Source organism: Meleagris gallopavo, chromosome 1 (assembly GCF_000146605.3).
Source record: "Meleagris gallopavo isolate NT-WF06-2002-E0010 breed Aviagen turkey brand Nicholas breeding stock chromosome 1, Turkey_5.1, whole genome shotgun sequence".
NCBI classification, from domain to species: domain Eukaryota; kingdom Metazoa; phylum Chordata; class Aves; order Galliformes; family Phasianidae; genus Meleagris; species Meleagris gallopavo.
Genome location: NC_015011.2, coordinates 60,127,970 through 60,147,659, shown reverse-complemented (window position 1 = coordinate 60,147,659; position 19,690 = coordinate 60,127,970). Strand labels below are relative to the sequence as shown.

General features: G+C 42.4%; 1 protein-coding gene across 1 annotated transcript; it reads right to left on the bottom strand.

The window, feature by feature from the left end:
• Nucleotides 1-5,967: 5,967 nt before the first annotated feature.
• USP18 (ubiquitin specific peptidase 18) lies at nt 5,968-19,619 on the bottom strand. The gene is given in 12 exon segments (XM_019616227.2): nt 5,968-6,569; nt 7,091-7,140; nt 7,594-7,725; nt 8,475-8,645; nt 10,074-10,169; nt 12,229-12,375; nt 13,182-13,261; nt 14,319-14,461; nt 15,717-15,813; nt 16,814-17,001; nt 19,403-19,455; nt 19,457-19,619. Coding segments are annotated over 12 exon segments (1,275 nt in total). The 5' UTR covers nt 19,526-19,619; the 3' UTR covers nt 5,968-6,520.
• Nucleotides 19,620-19,690: the final 71 nt, after the last annotated feature.

Genomic DNA, 19,690 nt, shown 5'->3' with positions numbered 1-19,690 from the left:
CTGGTTTTCTGAAAAGGAAAAAAAAAAAAAAAAAGGTATTTGAGGAGTTCATGCATCTTCAAATAACCATTTGTAGTCTCACCTGTCCTCTCCCAAGCACATCACTAGAAGAAGTCACAAAGATTCTTGTCATTATTTTGCCCACAGGAGGAATCATAAAAAATTCCCAGTCCTGCTTCATCCTCACCACACCATGCACCCACATTACTTTCCCCTTCACTGCCTTAATTGCAGCCTACAGCTTTTCCTCATGAGACACAGGGCAGCAGCCTACATCTCACTTTCCTGAGCACAAATGGTGACACTAGAGCTGTATGGTGCACAAGGCCAAACCACATGGTCAAAATCTCTGTCTCTGTAGGGCTTCAGGGGGAATCTAAAGGCCCATTATGGTTTTTGCCCTGCCTTTTGACACAGGTTTTGCTGTGGAAGTGGCAGATTTACTGACATTATTTCTTGTCTCTCTCAGGGAGGAAATAAAGTTTCTTCAGTCCTTGCCCTCAACCACCATACAAAGGATGTTCACTTGATTCATGTTCCACTGCATGCCATTTTTTTCTCAGTTATACATCATTCTCATCTTTATCATTCTACATATCTTGAAATCTGCAATTCCACAGTCTTACCATATGAAAGTACTTACCATATGAACGTCATTTCTAATATCAGAAAATACACTTTACAAATTTTCAGCCTCAGTTTAGGGATGTATCAGGTCAGTGAGGAAGGGAATTAACCACCATTAAAGATAGATTTAAGTTTTCTTCATCTTTTCAAAGAACTTCATGCCTACAGAGAACACTTCACTTTGACATAGAATTCTAAGGTTGAAAGATGACTTATCTAAACTACAACTTGCTGCATTACACAATGTGATAAAGGGATTAACTAAAAAGGAACGTCCCGTTCCTATTTCCCACTCATTTATAATCTTGCTGCATTTCTCAGGATTAATATTAGCATTTGCAGGATGTAATAATGATAAAATCTTGTCAAAGGTCGAACTATTTGATTGTTTGATACATTTTAAATGTTCTGATGTAATTTCATTGATATCTTTAAAATAATCAAATAGACAATGGGTTAATTCCCATTTGCCTGTTGATTACGTACTTTTAGAAGTATTTTGACATTTCCACAATGTGATTTGTCAAGAACCACAGTTCCTTTAAGGAAAGGTTTCCCCTACTTGAAAGAGTTAAGAAATAAATAGTAAGTAGAGCTTTGCCATTTCAAGATCCATTTTGTTACCTCTGAGTGATTCTTCAAAATTAAACTTATTTTATCTGCAAGACAGATGATCAGCAATGGCAGTCTTGATCCTTGAGGTTGTGGTAGTGCTACTTTGTGGCCTTATCTGTTTGCATACTGTCCTATATTGGACAATTTATCATTCATAGCTAAAAAACTGCATAAATTGTACAGTGGTTTTACAAGGCTCAGGAAGGGTAACAGTCTATTCTGGAAAATCCCAAACCTGTCATTTTTACGTAGAGGGGGTTTGACTCCAGCCTGGAGGCTTCTGTGTCCTGACAGAAGGAGCTAGTGTGCTGACTTCTGATTTCTGATCTGATTTCAGAGCACTGCCCAAGATTTCACAAGAAGTCATTTCAAAGATATGAGTGTTACGCACATATTGTTTATTCAGTCATCAATGAACTTTCCCTTCTCTGGCACTTCTTTGCCTGTTACAGCAAAGAATAGCCCCAGGGTAACACCACATTTCAACAGGCAGAGCCTCAGATGCCCAGTGACCCAGTGCAGGTCACTTCCTTCAGGCCCTTTTTGCATCTTGCAGCCCCTACATGCAAGATATGCTCAGTGTGAAAGCATAAATCCACCGTTTTTCATTCTACGCACAAGAAACAACAACAAAAACTGAGATCCATGAGATTGAGCATGAGTATGCTCAGTACCCACTGGGCAGAAACACAAAGAGCATCCACTCATCCACTGAAAGGCCAGCAGCCTCAATCAGGTGGCCAAGGATCAACCCTGCTGCTCCCTGCAAGAAGTGCCCAGTGGCACCAGGCTCTTTTTCTCCAGCACCAGCTTTCCTTGAACATTTTGTACCTTTTCACACTGGGTAATTTTCCTCTTATATCCTCTGTCACTGCTTGTGCTGATCTAAATCAGCAGCAGCTTCCTTCTCCACCCACACCCTCTTGCACAGCTCAAGGCTGCTGACTTCCTTGCAGCTTCTTCCTGTAAAATGACCTTTTCCATGCTGGCCTGGCCGCAGGCACCTCAACCCCATGTCCAAGGATTTTAATTGAGAGGTGTGAATTTGATGCAGGTCTGGGACAAGATAGAGGAGAATATCTTGTTCTTCCAAGCTCTGCTCTGCCCGTTGTCAATGCAGTCGTGGGGAGAAGCACTGGCCCACATTTCTATACTGAATCAAACTACATCCCACGGGAAGCAGGGCTTTCAGTCATTAATCTGTTTAGGAAAATAGCAATTACTTTAGAGCACTCTTAAGTCTGAGTGAAAATCTTTGTCTACTTTGGAGAGGCAAGCCCAGCTTCCATCCTACATATCTGTGCAAAAACCCTGTCAAGGTTAGTACTGTTTCCTTCAACTTGAAGTTCTGCTCCACAATCATAAGAAACAGAGATGTAAGGTGGATGAGATAAGGAGATGTTTCTGTTGAATGGCCCACCTTTCTACTTTCTATTTTATTATCATGACCAAACAAATGACAGCTGAAAGTGTCACTTTCCACATAGGTTAAAATGGCATCAAGGTGCTCAAGAAGTAGCTTAGATTACATAGTAGGAAGATTTACTTCACAGAGTAGTTAAGCAGACTGCCAAGGGAAAGTGTGGAGTCCCCATCTCAGGATGTATTTAAGAGACATGTGGATGTGGCATAAAGGATGTAATGTGGTTTAGTGGTAGGACTTGTTGGGTCAGGTTGATGGTTGAACTCGATGTACTTGAAGGTCTATTCCAACTTGAGCGACTCCATGATTCCATGATTTGCCTTCAAGCCCTTGTTCAGTTTTTTACAGTAGTTATGCTTGTAAGTTATGTTGTGTTTTTATTTATTTATTTATTTAATTTCAGGAGATTTACCTCAGAAACACTTATTTTCCAGTTCCTTCACCACATTTACATCAGAAACCTCTGTTACCTTTTAAGTTCTCTAAAGCATTTATGACTCCTGTGCCTGTTTTCACAAACAAGTGCAAACACCACTGAGCCTGATGAATGCAAGCTTCAGCCTGGTCAAATACAAGCCAGCCGTGTGGGAAACTGCACAAAGTCTGGGCTGAAAACGAATTGCAAAATATCTCCAAAGGGCTATCTGAGGTCTGTTTGCACTTGCAAGGAAAGCACTGCCCTCTATGTACAGCTGAAAGAACAGGCCGTGTTGTCAGGAGAAGCTCCAGCAGGGCCTTCCGCCCCTTCAGGTGGCCACATCTTTGGGCACACTGTGTGGGGAAACATCAGTGATAACTATTTGATAAGTAACTCTTGTAAATTACAATTATACTTGAAATAAAGATCAAAAAATATTTCTTCCTTACTTTCATGTATAATCTTTAGATTGACAACATATTGAACTTTTAGAGAATACATGTGTGGCTGCATATGTTACATAAAATATACATGTTTATTCTAAAATAGTCTGGTTTTTATGTGTGTATTGAAACTGGGGATATTGAAACAGGGGACTATCTGAATCCGAGGATGTGTCTGCCAGAGATGAAGCAGAGAATCTGTGCATTTCGCTATGGCTCTATTCCTATCTCACAGACCCTTCCCCTTAAGACTTGGTAATCCCAAAACAAACCCATAGAAAGGAAATGAAGATTTACCAGAGCCTACAGTTATCTCTCCAATCTTCTTTTGGCTTCACCTTGCTTCTCAAGGACCCTGCTACCTGTGCTAGGTTTCATTTGCACAGTGGCTCTAGCACAGGGTATCCCAGCTCCTCTGAGGGGACTCCATGGCTGCGTTGGGAACTCTGGTAGAAAGACAGGAGGTGCTTTTCTTCACCCTGCCACTGTGTGAGGTTGTAACTGCAGGGCATGGAATTTCAGCACAGGCTGTTTTGCCTAGCACTTCATCCCATGCTCCAAAAGCTATCCTTGGGCTGTTTATCCAGTGCACACATTAACTCCTGTAGGTGGACACAGGGGCATTCAAGGTGACTTTTTTGCAAAAACAGCTGAGGTCTGGCAGTTTTAAAATCTATATGCAATGCAGTCCCACTCCTCCCATGGTCCAATTGTATCTGGAAACAAAATAAACTGACTACAAACCCTGACAATAAACTCTGTATCTCCAGTGCAAGGGCAAAGTGACCTGGGAAGGTTTAGTCTCATGTTCTTGGTTGTTAGCTCTGTCTTCATTACTTCTGAGGTGCAATTTCTCCTGCATATGAGCTCTGAGTAGCCTTGAGCCTCCTGGCATTTCCTGCTATGTCATTCAACAGAGTGAAGGACAAAAAAGGAAGTTTGTATTCTTTATGCAGAGTGACCCTTGATGCTTTATTTCCACACACCTTCCAGGCATGGCAGTTTTTCATAGGGCCACAGTGAGTCTTCCCCAGCTGTGTGTCTCCCAGACAGTCTTGTAAGCAGCGACCCTGCATTTACACAGTGAACTACGTTACTACTAGCTGTTAATTCGCAACCTCCTTTCCCATGCCTTGGGGCTGACCACAGAAGTTGATTCATCCTCTCCTCGTCTCACAAGCGCAATGTTTGGGACCAGAGTTGATATGAGGCAGCTGTAATTTTGGATCTGACACCCAAATTCTGTGACAGAGCTGTGAAAAGCCTTATTTGGAACCTTCTCTCTTTGTTTTGAGGGCTGCCTTTGAACTCAGGCTCCCATGCTAGGTTCTTGCCCAAGCTACACCAGCAGATGCATAAGGAAGATTAAAGGCCAGGAATCCTCTAACCTCAGAGGGTGCTGATTCAGGACTTCGAATACATTTAATATGATGATCGAAATAGTTTATGCTTCAACTGTGCAGACCTCAGGGACATGCAGTTTTTGGGGACCTGCCATAATAAAGAGAACCAGAACTGATCTCTGTGTTTCTTAATCCGTGTCATGAACTGGGGCAGTCCTGAAGCAAGCAGAGCACTCATTTTACCACTTCTGCTCAGGGACAAGTACCAGAGAGGAGAGTGGAGAGCTCAGGGTGACTGCAGGGTTATAGCAAGATGCTAAATCTGTCATTGCCAGCCATTGTTCTTGTCTGAAAGCTCAGAAAGCCAGTTGTTGTGGTCAGATCACATAGCACGTTTTCTCTTAAATCATCTCTGTTCTCTCTGAGGTGTTCCAGCTTCTAATACAGGAAATTAGGTGCCCAAATTGTTAGAATTACCTTATTCTTCATCAGTATTAAACATGCAAGTGTAGCATGCACTTCTGGCAGCACCACAATGGGGACTTGACAGCTCCTGATTTCTAGCACCTTAGGGAACACCATGCCCACAGACATGTTCAGTAGTTGAGTCATGCTGCTGCTGGAGGTGGGGCAGGCTCATCACCTGTGGGAACTGAGCGGCCCTTACCAGGCAATTTATGTTTTCAGATAAATCCAGACCAAGAACAATTCAGAAATTTTACTTGCTAGGGGAATTTATCCCATACTATTTAATTCAGCAAACAAAAAACAGAGATTTCTTTTTATTGACATCCAGACAGAAAAGATTCTTAATATATATCTCAGCAATTCCCAGATAAAGGATAAAAGGATAAAAGATAGCAATCCTCCAACTGTGTAGTCTCACCATGGGAACTTCCAATTACATCTCAATTCCTCAGTGATTCATTTCCTTGAAGTATTTTAAGAGTAAGCATCCCCTCCCTGGAAGCATTTAAGGCCAGGCTGGATGGGACTTTGAGCCATCTCGTCTAGAGGGAGGTGTCACTGCTTATAGCAGGAGGTTGGAACTAGATAATCTTAAAGGTCCCTTCCAACCCAAACCATTCTATGATTCTGTGATCACTGCTGCATGTGTGACAAGGGCCCTGATCCCTGTTAGAGCTGTTTCTCAAGATTTTCAGAATCCCTTGCCCAGCTTGCCATCATCAAACATGGCCTGAAAAGCTTTTTGGTCTTACAACTGCCATGGCTCTCCAGCCATACCACGTGCTCTCCTGGAACACCATGCAGGCTTTCAAACCAAAAAGTTCTTCTGTACTGGTAACTAGGCACCAGCATGGTAAGTCAGCAGAGAAAAGAACTAACTTTATTATTTTTTAAGAGAAAATTAATATATAGAATCATACAAATAAGAGGTATACAATAAATAAATAGTCACATGGCAGGAAAGAAAAGATTTCTAGATGAAATAATTCTAAGGTCCTTTCTCCAGTTGAGTTTATCCTGCACTTCTTTTCTGGGGAAAAAAAAACAACAATAAAAACTGAATGCGGAGGTTGTTGATGGAGTCCCATTCTTCATTGAGGAGCATTTGCACACATCCACTCTAGCTTGCAGATGCTGAGCTCCATGGGCAAGGCACAGCTTCTGAAAACATTCTGATAAGTAGCTACTGGGGATTTTTTTTCATGTAAAACAAGAGATATGCTGTTTGTCCCCTGCAGAAAAAAAAGGAAAAAGAAAAAGCAAAACTAGCATGTTTGAAGATCTCACTGATCTCAGTTGCAAAAAAACTTCCAGGTTTGTTCCTGCCCACCTTTTTGAGATTTAGGTCATCTTAAGTGGCCCCACCCAATGCTCCTATGGCAGCATGCTAACCTCCCTGGCAGCACTATGGCTTATAGGAGGAAGTCTCTCTCTCCGTGCTCATTTTCTTATGATTCATTAACATACAAAGCATCAAGGAATCCTGACTGATGTACCTAACACTAGTCAGGATCAAGGGTCAATCACAACAACACCACTCCTACAGCACCATTTGTGAGCACCGCAGGCTCCAGGTACAGTCAGTATAGTTGTCTCAAGTAACCAGAACACAAGACTGCTCCCTATATACTCCAACATCCCCAGCTCATGACAGGCAAAGGGCAATTCCAATCGTTTGTTCTCCCCCTCTTTGCTGCATCGTTTTGCAGACCCCAGAGTGGCATTAATTAAAAACAAAGAGGCATTTCCTTACCAGCTGAGGTCTGAATGCCCATAGGTACTTTTAACATCATCCCATGACACCTGAAGTAAAACACAGAAGGTAAGGATGATAAAAACTCTTGAGATGGACATAATGAGATACCAGCACAACAGTCCTCATGACAGTGATACATCTGCTACTTTCAGAAGCTACAAATATTTTAATTAAACAGTTAATCACTCGTGATTTTTGAGGAAAATCAGTTCCTTTGCCTCTTCTGGAAAAAAAAATAGCATTACACAGAGCTAGAGTACATAATGTAGGGTATACAGTCAATGGCTGCTTGTGGAAAATGCAAAGCAGATCCTGAGGTCCTGAGCTAAAGCCATCTTGCCCTCAGCTCTGAGTATGCTGTAGAAGAGGAAAGAACTGCACAGCACTCTGCAGAGTCATTTTTCTCTCCTGGTTCTCTCAAATTAGCAGTCAGTCAGACTAAGTGAGATCTAGAGGACTGTCTGGAAAGCTACAAAAGAAATGTGGATTTGTCTCCTTACCTGTTCAACAAAAGAATCATTGAAGCAATACCATTTGCATTCCGTGAGACTTCGAATATAGGCACAGTAATGTCCACAGCTAGTTGATCCTGAATGAGCAACAACAGCAAAGAGCTCATACTGCCAGGCAGCCTGTAAAGAGGAACTTTCAGTAAGGCAATTTTCATTTACCACTGCTGAAAACAAGCAGCAACCAGGACAGCAAGAATGTGCATTTCATAAGGAAAAGAAAGATCAGACTGACCCTGAGCATCCTGCCTTTTATAATATTACCCTCAGAGATCTGCCTGCCAACCGTGGACTAGCAGCCTCCCTGGAGATTACAGGAATATAAAAAAGGCAATAGGACAGCAAAGAGGCAGTAAAGGGGTGACAAAGGGGCTACACTGCATCCAAGCACTGCACCAGTGAGATTTTGCTGTTGCCACATTTTCCCTTGTTATTCTCAATAAGGGGAAGAGATCTCCAATGTGGCAGATCACTCAGCTGCTTGGCAAAGCTGCCATCTTCCTGCTAACCTCAAGGTCTGGATTTGGTCAACTAAATTGACAGTGTTTAAATCTTTTCTGTAGTATTTTTAGACATGGAAGAAAGAAGTTATGCTCATTGCTCTCAGAATAAATAAAAAGAACCATAAAGCCTGTTTTTTGGCTTCATGGCAGAAAGCTCCACTTAGTTATATTACCTTTGCAGACAGGAACTTGAATAATGCCTGAACCAGTCAAAACAATTAGATGTCAGACAACACCAAGCACAGGTAAAGTCTGAGACATACATTTCTAAGACTGCTTTGAAATGAAGTCCGCACTGTTCTTATCAAATTCAAGCTAAAGGCAGAAGAAAATCTGACTCTTTTAGACTGGGCATTAGGATTATCTCACCTTCTCATTGTCATATGCTTGGCACTGCTGTTCTGTCAAGACTGCACTGAAATCAAGGTCTTGTGGGAATGGCAGACAGTTGCTAATTTTGTGGATGTAAGCTGATCTTCCAAAGCAGAAGCGCTTTAGGTGTATGGTCAGAATCTGTGGCAGGTGGACCAGCTTTACACTCTGAAAAGGAATAAATAATGAAATTTAGAACCAAGGAGCAAACCCAGGAGAGCTGGGATGGAAAAAGCCATTGCCACAGAATCACAGAAAGGCCCAGACTGGAAGAGACCTCAAGGATCGTGAATCTCCAACCCCCCTGTCATAGGCAGGGCCACCAACCTCCCCATTTAATACTAGACCAGGCTGCCCAGGGCCCCATCCAACCTGGCCTTGAACACCTCCAGAGATGGGGCATCCACAGCCTCTCTGGGCAGCCTGTTCCAGCACCTCACCTCTCTCTCTGTAAAGAACTTCCACCTGACATCCAATTCTATCATTGCCAGACAGTGAATGTAGTGTAGCAGCCCATCTACAGAGATGTGATGATCAGGTTTCTCAGCTTCAGCTTGATCAGCACTGAGCCTTGCGTGTCTCATTGGCTGCTTCATTTCTCATCTGCTTTCCTAACCCCAGGTGAGGGGGTTATGGTAGCATTCCTATAGCTATTCCCTCTCTTCACTAACCCATGGACTGAAAATTATGGCATTTAAGATGCTTAGGCGACCACATCAGCCATAGCACAAAATACAGATGGTGTAGCATGCTGACTAGCACAACAAAAAAACAGTCACATTCAGAAGAAATTCCCCTCTTGCACAACTTGTCTGTGAAGATTAATTGGAGTATTTTTTTCTGTCTGCTGGGTTGGCTGTACTCTTCGGTGACAAAATAACTGCTGCGTTCGTCACCTCTTTAAATCCAAGCACCACAATACCACTGATAAACTGGATTGGGTCTTGGGGAGGTGAGTGGATAGTCAAGCACTGTGCCTGGTGAGGAGAAGCAAGCCAGCTTTCTTGTGACATGGCTGTAGAGGATGCCACACTGTCAGCTCACTCCACCTAGTGCTGCCTTTGTTGATAGTACTGCTGCTGCCATGACTGCCACCAAGACATGTATGCACTGTGGCCTAGGAGGGTGGACCAATCCTGAAAACATCATGGAAAGTCCCCTCCAAACCTTGGGCTGAGGCACTTTTCCCTTACACACCTCTCTCTTCAATGCACTTGCTTCTGCATGAAACAGCTAATTCATCTGCTGGCAAAGACCAATACTGTAAACATGATGCAGAGCCCAATGGAGAGAAGGAGAGAAAAGAAATCACCCTGCACTCTCCTGCTCTTGAAGGTATGCACAGCACCAGTAACATATTCTTGTCTACCCCTAGGTGGCTTATATTAAAAGCCATGATAGCATTCTTTTGTCACTAGAGCTACGTTCACGGCAGGGATCTTGCCATATGGCTTTTACCTAGCTGACACTGATATGCCAAAACAGCTTTGAATTGTTGATCTCTTAAACTTGTATGGTTGAGTTCTTTCTCCATTTTTCCCAGTCCTAAAGGGAGTTCTGTATATAAGAGATGTATGGAGAAATACTTCTGCTTACCTGCCAAAATGGTGTTTTCTTTCCACAGTGTTCACAGAAACACATGTTGTGACCAGTCAACTCTTCTGGATGGAAAAAGCACTGCAGGCATTCCTCCTAAGAAGACAGAAGAACAGTTTTCTTTCATTTTATTTCCTTCCTGCAAGCTAGATTTTTATTTCAACTTTGCTTCATGGGCTGCATGTAGACAACAAAGCTACAGAAGGCAATTTTTAATTCAAAGGAAAAAAAATCAGTTTTCTGTCCTTTACCATGAATGAAAGAGTGAAATCAAGTACTGCTAGTCAGTTTGAATTGTTCTGCATTTTTTTAGTGTTTAGAAAGATTTTGTCTGCCTTGCGTTCATCTGTAAGTTAGACTTGCTCCTGAATAACTAACTGCACAAGCAGTTACAAAACGTGATGTGTCCAGCAACCTGTGGACTAAGCACTAAGTGTCACTGTAAAACATGCTCTTCACAGTGACATTAATGCATTTAATTTTTTAGCCAAAGAAAACAGAGGAAGGGTTTGGTCATTTCAGCACATATAGGTACGGTATGGAAAAAAATGGTTTTCCTTCTCTGTTTACTTGAGCTCTAAAAACACAGTTTGTTTGCCTTCACAGGAGAGTGTCAGAAGCAAAATAACCCTTATTCTTCTACATACAAAGATGGAATTTAGGAAGGAATGCTGCAGTAAGAAGATTCCCTAGGAAGAAAACTGGGCAATGCAGAGCTGGGAAATTTGACCAAATTCGGAGAGCTGGACTGATGTTCACTCTGACCTACCTGCATTTAAGTGCCTAATGACATTAGATGCCTTAATTTCCAAAGGCTCTGTTCACAGTGGATTAGGACTGGCAACTTTTGTTTAGCATTGGACCTTGAAAAACAAAGAGCCTTTAAGCTGGGACACTCAAAACCAAGAGATTCAAAATCACTAGTGACTTTTGAGTGTGATCTTCCTGAGCTGCACTTCCTTCTCTCTCACCATCTGAAGTCAGCAAACTACACTGAATGTGCATTCATATGTGTACACATCCACACGCATACACTGTGTCAAATCATTTCTATTGCAATGTGACCAGGACAGTTCTAAAACAGACACTTGTTTTGTTATTTCAACAGGTGAAAGAGCATCTTCTTTACATTAAAAAAATATATATATATCCACAAAGTATCAATAAAATAACATCAGTAGAAACACATTGTTTTAAACCCAATTTTAGAATGAGTGTGAGTAACAAATAACTGTGTGTCTTTCAAACAGGACACATATTATGCTATATCTCCCTTTTCCTACCACAGCCCTGACATTTCATCAATTTCTACCCTTGCAGTGAGTGAAAAGTGAGACTGGATTCCAGATTCAGCCCTTACCTATCATGCATTCAAATGCAATATCATACCCCTGGCATGCAGCCTAGTACAGGATCATTCCCATTGTGTTGTTTTTCTTTGATAGCGCAGCACTATGGCAAATTTTCTATGAAGAGACAATTCCTAATATATCTCCTCTTTCTTAGCTCTGGGTGCAATTACACTAATTGAAAAAGTAGAGTACTGCATGGCACAAAAAAGGTGTTGATACGTGAAGGTATTTTACACCATCCCAAAGCCTCAGTGACTTTGAAGAAGGCTCCTTTATCCTGGAACAGCAGAAAGTGATCAGAATAAGGTCCAGTTGTCCACTGACTCTTGAGACCTCCACTCTCTATTTGATACAGCACCATACAGCCACCATCACTTCTTTATCTGGATATCAAACAGCAGTACTGTTTTAACAGCAAAAGAACACTGCACCGGGCAAATGCAGTGTGCCTGGTGAGAGACTAACACTTAGAGAGGGCACTTCACTGTGGTAAGTAAACTCTCACAGATACACATCACCATACAGTGTAAGTCTTTGAATCCTACAGAGTATTTAGTCAACAGCCTTCTCAGAGAGGAGCTTCAAAGATTTTATTTTCTTTCTCCAAAATTGAACAGACTTTTTTTTCTGGAGAACTTTAAAAGCCCTCAAAACAAGCAAGAAATGGGAATGAGAAAAGGCCCCAGACAATCTGCAGAGATTCTCTAGACGAGTACTGGGAGACACCAGTCCTACAGGGAGATGCCTCTGATACTGAATAGAGAGGGATCTTTCAAAGGTAAGAGCACTATCACTGAACTTACCAGAGTCTTCAGCATGTGAAAGCCAGAATCTAGTAATGAGACTGGAAGGGTTAACATGCTGCTGTTCCTTTTTGTTTCAGAAGAGCATGTCTGACAGGCCAGGTGCTCCTGCACACTGATGGTGTACAAATCACTCAGCTTTTCAACCTGGAAGAGGTAAAAATGGCCAAAACAAGGTTTGCGAAGAACACATCTGAGGTATGTCCCTCTGTGTGTGGGAAGGGACATGCCACTTCATGAAGTGTTGGTACTTCAAGGCTTGAACCCAGATCTGATGTTGACTCATGTGGACTGGACAATTCCCACCATTTAAAGGAGAACAGCTCCTTCTCCTCACCTCCTAACAAGAGGTGAGAGACATCTCCTACAAAAGGACAGCTGAATGTCTGCTTTAAATGCAATTTTATTGTTCTGTTTGGAATAGTAACAGGAATCTGTCTTGTGTATGAGCAGAAACTATGATACTGATTTGAGGAACAGACACTTTTTTTCTTATTTTATACCATTCTCTTTGGAGGAACTGTCATATACATAACATACCAAGAGTTACCAATAATGAAATGCACGTGGCTGACTCCAAAAAATGAAGGAACTGTGTAAAGACCTGACAATTAACGCTTACAGAAATTTGGGAACTAAAGACATGCAAGTTAACTAAATTTGGTGTTGTTAAAAGATCAGTCTTATTGTTTATTAATAGATTTTCCTGTTAGAAAGGAGAACCTGGCATGCTCTAAACAGAGGAACAATAGAAGTGTGATTAAAACCAATGAAGTCTATGAGATCAAGATTGTCCACATTTAAATATGAGAGGGAATATTTAGATGGGTGATAATTCCAAGAATTTCATTTAGGATAATTAACAATGAATGGGATTTTTCTTGGAGGAATGGAGGAAAGAATATATGGCAAAGGCCAAAGGGCCTGGTGTTCATTTCAGTGATCATCCTTACCAGCTCTGGGTTTTTCATCTGTTTCTTTAACAAGTTCCAAAGAGTCAAAAAGAGTTGGGCAGCATCATACTGTACAAACACTGGACAAGCAGAAAACACAACCTCAATCAGTATTATCAAGAGTACCAAGCATGTTTTCCACAGATGGCAAAGATAGATTTGTTCTTCCCCATTGGAATGTGTGTTCTGTTCCATTGCCACTTTCTACCAGGGACAGAGCTTAGTCTGGAGACAAGCTACAGTGTCTTCTCGTGACCTGAGCAAATAGTGGGAAAAGATGGGAGGGCTCAAGTACCCCACTGAACTGCCCACTGCAAGAGGAACGTCTCTGTCAGTAGGACACTGAGCCTAGCACATGCCTATAACCTACCAGAGGTCATGGAGTTGGGCATCTCTCTTTAAGTGAAACAGAGAAGGCAGAATGCAAAACCCCAGAGGGAAGAATTATATAAATAGAAGTACTAAGGTTAGCTCCTTCCTTCATATAGGTCTGGGCTGGTTATCGATTTTCCCTTCCAGAATTGCCATCTTTTGGCTTTTATACAAAGATCAGAGTATTTGTATGCAAAATACCATCCATATTTGTACATGTAATCAGACCCTCAGTATCCCATCCCTACTGGTCACTTGTGCAGATAACTATTTCTCTCGTTTGTGTCCATGTCCAGATGGGAGGGTAGGTCAGCGAGTTCTTCTCTTAGCACTTATAACAAGGAACAGGAATAGGATCCTTGGGGATTTGGGTGAGCTCAGTATCTTTCTGACATGATCCCTTTTTTCTAATAATAGCAGCTCTAGTACTGTTATTACAATAGTATAGCAAGACAAATCAAGTCATAAGCCATCCACTCTATACCTTTCACAGCCTTTTCATTCTGTCCAGTATCAACTGCTCAGTCTCAACTGCAGGCTGATCATCTTTGCATCCTTTGGACACCAGCAAAGTAAATCAGAAGTAAGACACAGCATCTCACTCATGACAAGAAAGTAGCTGTAAAGATCTACATCATCATGTACCTACTTCTTGCATTTCTGAATCTCTGAATGAGATGCCAAGGTCTGCACTGCTTTCCAGTGCTTGATAACAAACATTCCCAGTCTGCAGGCAATGGTGGGCTTGAGAAAATGGATGCTTACTTGTCACTCCATGTGCTAAAAGACAGATAGCAAGCTCTCTGGGAGAAACTGCTTTCTGCTTTCCATGCTGCATCTTCTCCAGCAGCAAAAGCATTTGGTATGGGACATTCTTCCTTCGTGTGCCACACACTGGCACTGAGATCCTATAAGGAAAAGTAAAATCAGTGGTAACCAAGCAGCACAGTGGAGGAATATTAGATATCACACCAGAAGGAGCAGAGGTGGATGGCACAGATAGCAACTCAAGAACCACAATGGGCACGTTTTCAGCAAAATAAGGAAAAATGGGAAGAAAACATCTACACTAGCTCAGCCTACAGTGCAAGCTGACAGTTCTAAAGCAAAGGCTATGATTTTAAGTTGGCCCATTTCTGAATAAGGGGTAAACTGAGCAGGACTTGCAGTGCCTTCTGTGCTCTGAAGCAATATTATCTACAGCTGGTTTCAGAGCTGCTCTTGCCTTACACCTTTCCTTCATTTTCAGCATACACTCACAATTTCATGGGCAAGTATATCACAATTAATGAATGCTGAATATACAAAAGATAAACAATTTCTACTATATGCCAACTGGGAAGCTCTTTATCCTCTCTAAATTTATTACAGTCAACATGTTTTTCTATGTCTTTCTTTAAATAATAATAGTAACCTTCAGCCTACATTATTTTGCTTTTTTAATGATATTTATCATCCCTGCACACCTGTAACTTGTCTCCTTCCCTCTCTGCACACTGATGAGCGTGTAAGAGATTTGGAGAAAAGACTGAATAGGAATGATCCACTTAGATGCCTAAAGCTCCAGTGAACTGAGCAAACTGGACACCAGTGTTAAGGGTGGCAGACAGAGAAGCAGAAGCCCACATCCTGCTCGCAAACAAGTAGCAAGCACTATCAGCAGAACAAAGCAGCAGTTTATTTGCTCTCTGCTACCACATTATTCATCTCTATCAAGAGTTAGCCAGGGCAGTAGGGGCCAGAGGCTATGGATCACCAGGATGTATACATTCATGTGCTTACAGTTACAAGGATAATAGTGGATATGGTTATACATGGCACATCCTTTGATTATAATGTGCTATGATCACACCTGGGACAAAATCATATCCTGCTACTGAAAAGAAGTACAAATCATAAAGACTCAGTTCAAGCCTGCAATGCCTCAGTGTGCAAACATTACATGAGAGATGACTAACAAGTAAGAAAACTGCAAGTTTTGACTTTGTAGGCCCTAGTCTGTAAAATAAGAGGCACTGCAAGATAGAGATCTTTGTGAGTGAGCTGGAAGTACTTAACACCTCTTAATGAATCAGTCCTTCAAATGTATGCTCCATATGAAAGAAGGACCAGAGACAGTGGGACAACAACAGAACTATTTCAGGTAGTTCAAGCAGGCAGTACCTTCGCAGTATCTTTGTGAAGTGTATGTTCATGAAGAACACTTGGAGCAGAGAGTTCAGACAGCAGGTTTGTCCAATATTATACAGTCCAACAGCTCCTGTAGGCACAGGAAAAGATGAAGTGAGTCCAAAGACAGGTGACAAGAAAAGAAAGCGATTTAAAAGATAGAAAAATCATCTTTGTTCATACTCAGCCATTCAGTGCACAGCTTCAACATCTTGCTCAGACCTCAGAGAGGGTCCAGCCTACTTTCCTCAAGCAGATAACATTTGGTTTTTTTTTTTGACAACTGACAGGAAAAATCCAAGTCAGCCTGAATTATAATACTCAGATGTCTCCCGGTTCCCCTACTTTCAGTCTTCTCATAACACACTTAAAATAAATAGATACCAAAGGCTGCCTGCATGATAACACACTTAAAATAAATAGATACCAAATGCTGCCTGCATGAACACTTTTATTCAGCCTTTTAAACAGCCAGGCCTATCAACAAAATAAGGAGCTGCATGTGAGGACCACATGTTAAGTGTCTACCACACTAGCTAACTCACAGCTGTGTACACTGCATACAGAAAGAAAGCGTATTCTGCGCCCCAAAACAGTACTAGTAAATGATCAGAAAGGAAAAGTTTGTCTCCTGAAGTCAGGAGAAAGGAAATGGAACAGAAACTCAGAACAACTGTGAAACATCACAGCCAGTGGTAACGAGAGATCTATGCGATAAACAACAGAATGTACACCTGAAATACTGATGGCAGCTTTTAGGGAGCCAACCTACTGACCCGGCATAGTAAGTAGGACCTACTGTATGGTTTAAATCGATAGGCAATGCTGGCTGTGTATGGAAAAAGGCTACTGTCTAATCATTCTCAGCTGCAATGGCCAGTACAAGGAGTTGGAAGGGGAAAAAGCTCTGAGATCCTCATGTAAGTCCTTATCAAAACCCAAACTGGTTTCTTGACAGTGCAAAATGAGAATCATCTGCACATTCCTCAGTAAAGGGGTAAAGGAGAAAACAAAGCCCAAGAACAGAGAATGGAACAGAAGGCATTAGAGACAGAAAATATGCATGCAAAAAGTAGACAAAACTTGATTACTATTTTTTAAGTCTGCAGCTCCAAAGACTGATGGTGGCCTCCAGTCTTCACTCTTTGGCACTTTGTCTTCTTCATAACTTTCTTCTGCCTTCATGGTCTCACTTGGTGATCTCTCTAGTTCCTTCTTGCTTTCTTGATGCTCACCTCTTTGGCTCATCAATAATATCGTATGTACAATCACAAAAGGACTGCAGAAGGAGATAGAAAGATCAGAAAGATAGGGAACACCCAGAAACATACTATTTCTATTCCGTATTTTCATGATGAAAATGATAGAATGTAAATAAAACTTGTTTGATTACTGCAGTAGTGTTTGATACATTTAAATTATTGTGGGCGTGGTAAATGGGCAATATATCAACAAGGTAAAAGACACAGAGCTTGTTGGCAACTGCACATCCTGACTTCTCTCTGTGACTAAATAAATGATCCCCTGGTTCCACAGAAATAGCTCCACCTAACCAAGGGAATTCTAGACGCACCTATGTGTTCATGATTCGGTGAATAATATTATCGTTCAACTGTCAGATGTTGAAAAACTCCTCAGGTTAGTAACAGTAACACCAGAGTATTCAAAGGAGAAAATTTCACCTTGCCTAATCTTTTGAGCTGATAAGCATTTATTTTCTGGTTGGGCTGTCTACATTGTTTTTAAGCACACCAACCACAACTCTACTGTGGCACTTTGTATTTTAATTTTTAAAGGCACTTCAGCATCCAAATATCATTTTCAGTCCACGCTTCTTCAAATGATCACAAAGGAACTGTTTAAGCAAGAGAACAATTACAATGCCTTGAGTTTGAATGAACCATTATTCTAACAAATCCTTATGATTCAACTGACACTTTAAGTAAAACTCAAAACAATCACTAAACTAAAAAGAAATTAAAATCACAGTGTCCCACACTCAGATCAGATCACATCATCAAATTTGCTGAATAATTTTATTTGGGGGAAAAAAAAAAAGAAACTCAGAAATTGAAAGATAGAGTCAAGAAGACTGCATTTTATATGAAAAAGCAGGGATTTGAGTAGCTATTCAGGAAAAGCTAAACTGGATTCAATTTCTTCTTTTGCAAAACAGTCAGAACTGCACGTCTCCTGGAAAGTGGTTTAACCAGGCATTCAGGATTCTGAAATCCCATCCAGAGAAGGAGTGCATCTTTGTGTGCAGCAGAAAATATTGGGTTTATTTGTGGTATATCAGCAAGAGTGTGAGTAATGCCATCAGCCAGTGGGGATGTAGGAGGAGACAGAAAAGAGGGAAAATAATCAGCAGAGAAGAGAGAGCTGAACAGCAGCTATGCGTGTGCTGGAGATGAGGAGAACTGCAAGACACAGCTTTTGGTAGGTTTAAGGGTGGGTGGTAAGAACAAGCAAGCTCAGAGCTAGGAAGCTTTGAGTGGCTTGAGAAATAGGTAGAATGACACTAGTGTTGGAAGGAGCAGGGATCTACATAGATGGAAGGATTTGGGTCTGTTGTTTGATGAAACTCTCCCCCAGGCACCCAGGCCCTGCTAACAGGAATCCTGGCTAAGGACAAGACCTGAACTGCCTTGTCTCAGCTATTAAAAATACAGTATTCCTAAGATTTACACATGATTTTCCTTTTTCTGCATAAATGTGTAAGAAATCTGGTGAATGGGCAGAGGACTTGGGGAGCAGACTTCTCTCTTAGCCCTGATTTTTCCCCTCTTAATGAAGGGCAGGGTCCCTTCTCTGTTTCCCTGGTAGATGAGGGGGGTGACTCAATACCACATGTGGCTTAGATGAGCCAAGTGACCATGCTAACTGCAGGCAGACAGAATGCAGCAGCCACGTCTGCTTCCACCTTTCACCCATCATCTGCAAGCTCTCTTGCCCAACCTCTCAGTCAGCTTAGACTCGTCCCTTTCATTCTTAATGCACCACAGCCTATCTGTCCCCTCAGGATTCTGACTCTCCATGATAAATCCCTGCGGCCCCTTTACACCTCCATACCACAGTCCTCTCAGCCCCAGCATCCCTGTGGTCTTGCTGCCCCTTTGCCACTCAAGCCCTCTCTGCCTGAGGATGGCCTCTATCCCTGGTCACTATTCACCCTTCCCACCATCATCACCCCTTCATCATCATGGGATTTGGGCTCCCAAGGGGCAGACAGTGGCTCCGGGAAATAATGGCCACCCCAAGAAATTGATCTAGTGGCCAGTAACCCTGCCCACAGCAGAAGGCTGGAGCTCGATGATCTTTAAGGTGCCTTCCAACCTAAACCACTCTAGGAATCTATGGCAGCCTCGAGGAGATGATGGTGGCCCTGAGGTGCAGCTGCAGGGCTGAGAGATGGACTCGAGCACTTCTCTTGACACGGCGGAAACGGGACTTCATACTCTGCTGAACTACGTGCTTGTTCAGCTCCCTTTTTTTTCCTTCCCTTTTTATATATATTTTTGTTCATTAAAGAATATTTCTGCTGAGCCAGACAAAAGCAACCATTGCAGCCGCTACAAACGCCAATTATTGGCACCCCTTTGACTTCATGCCCTCTAATTAGCACAGTAAGAGCTTGCAGTCAAGAAGTCCCCGACACACTACGCGTGGGATCGCCCTACTGGCGCCCTACGGCTGAGGCTCTCCGTAGGGACAAGCAGTCGAAAAGGCTTCCCTACCAGTTCCTGCAGGATCAGGAGCGCTCGGAGCCACGGCCGACCTTCAGCCTTCCCCCGGGGCCGCATACAGCCGTAACGAGCCAGGAAGGCGAATCAACTCTCACCCGCAGCGCGAAGGGCACTTCGGTCCCGCGGGCAGCGCTGAGGGAGCGGCTGCCGCGGCGGCGCTGCCTGAGAGAGATTGCCGCGCTCCTCCCGGCTGCGTCAGAGGCAGCGGCCAACGCCCGCAAA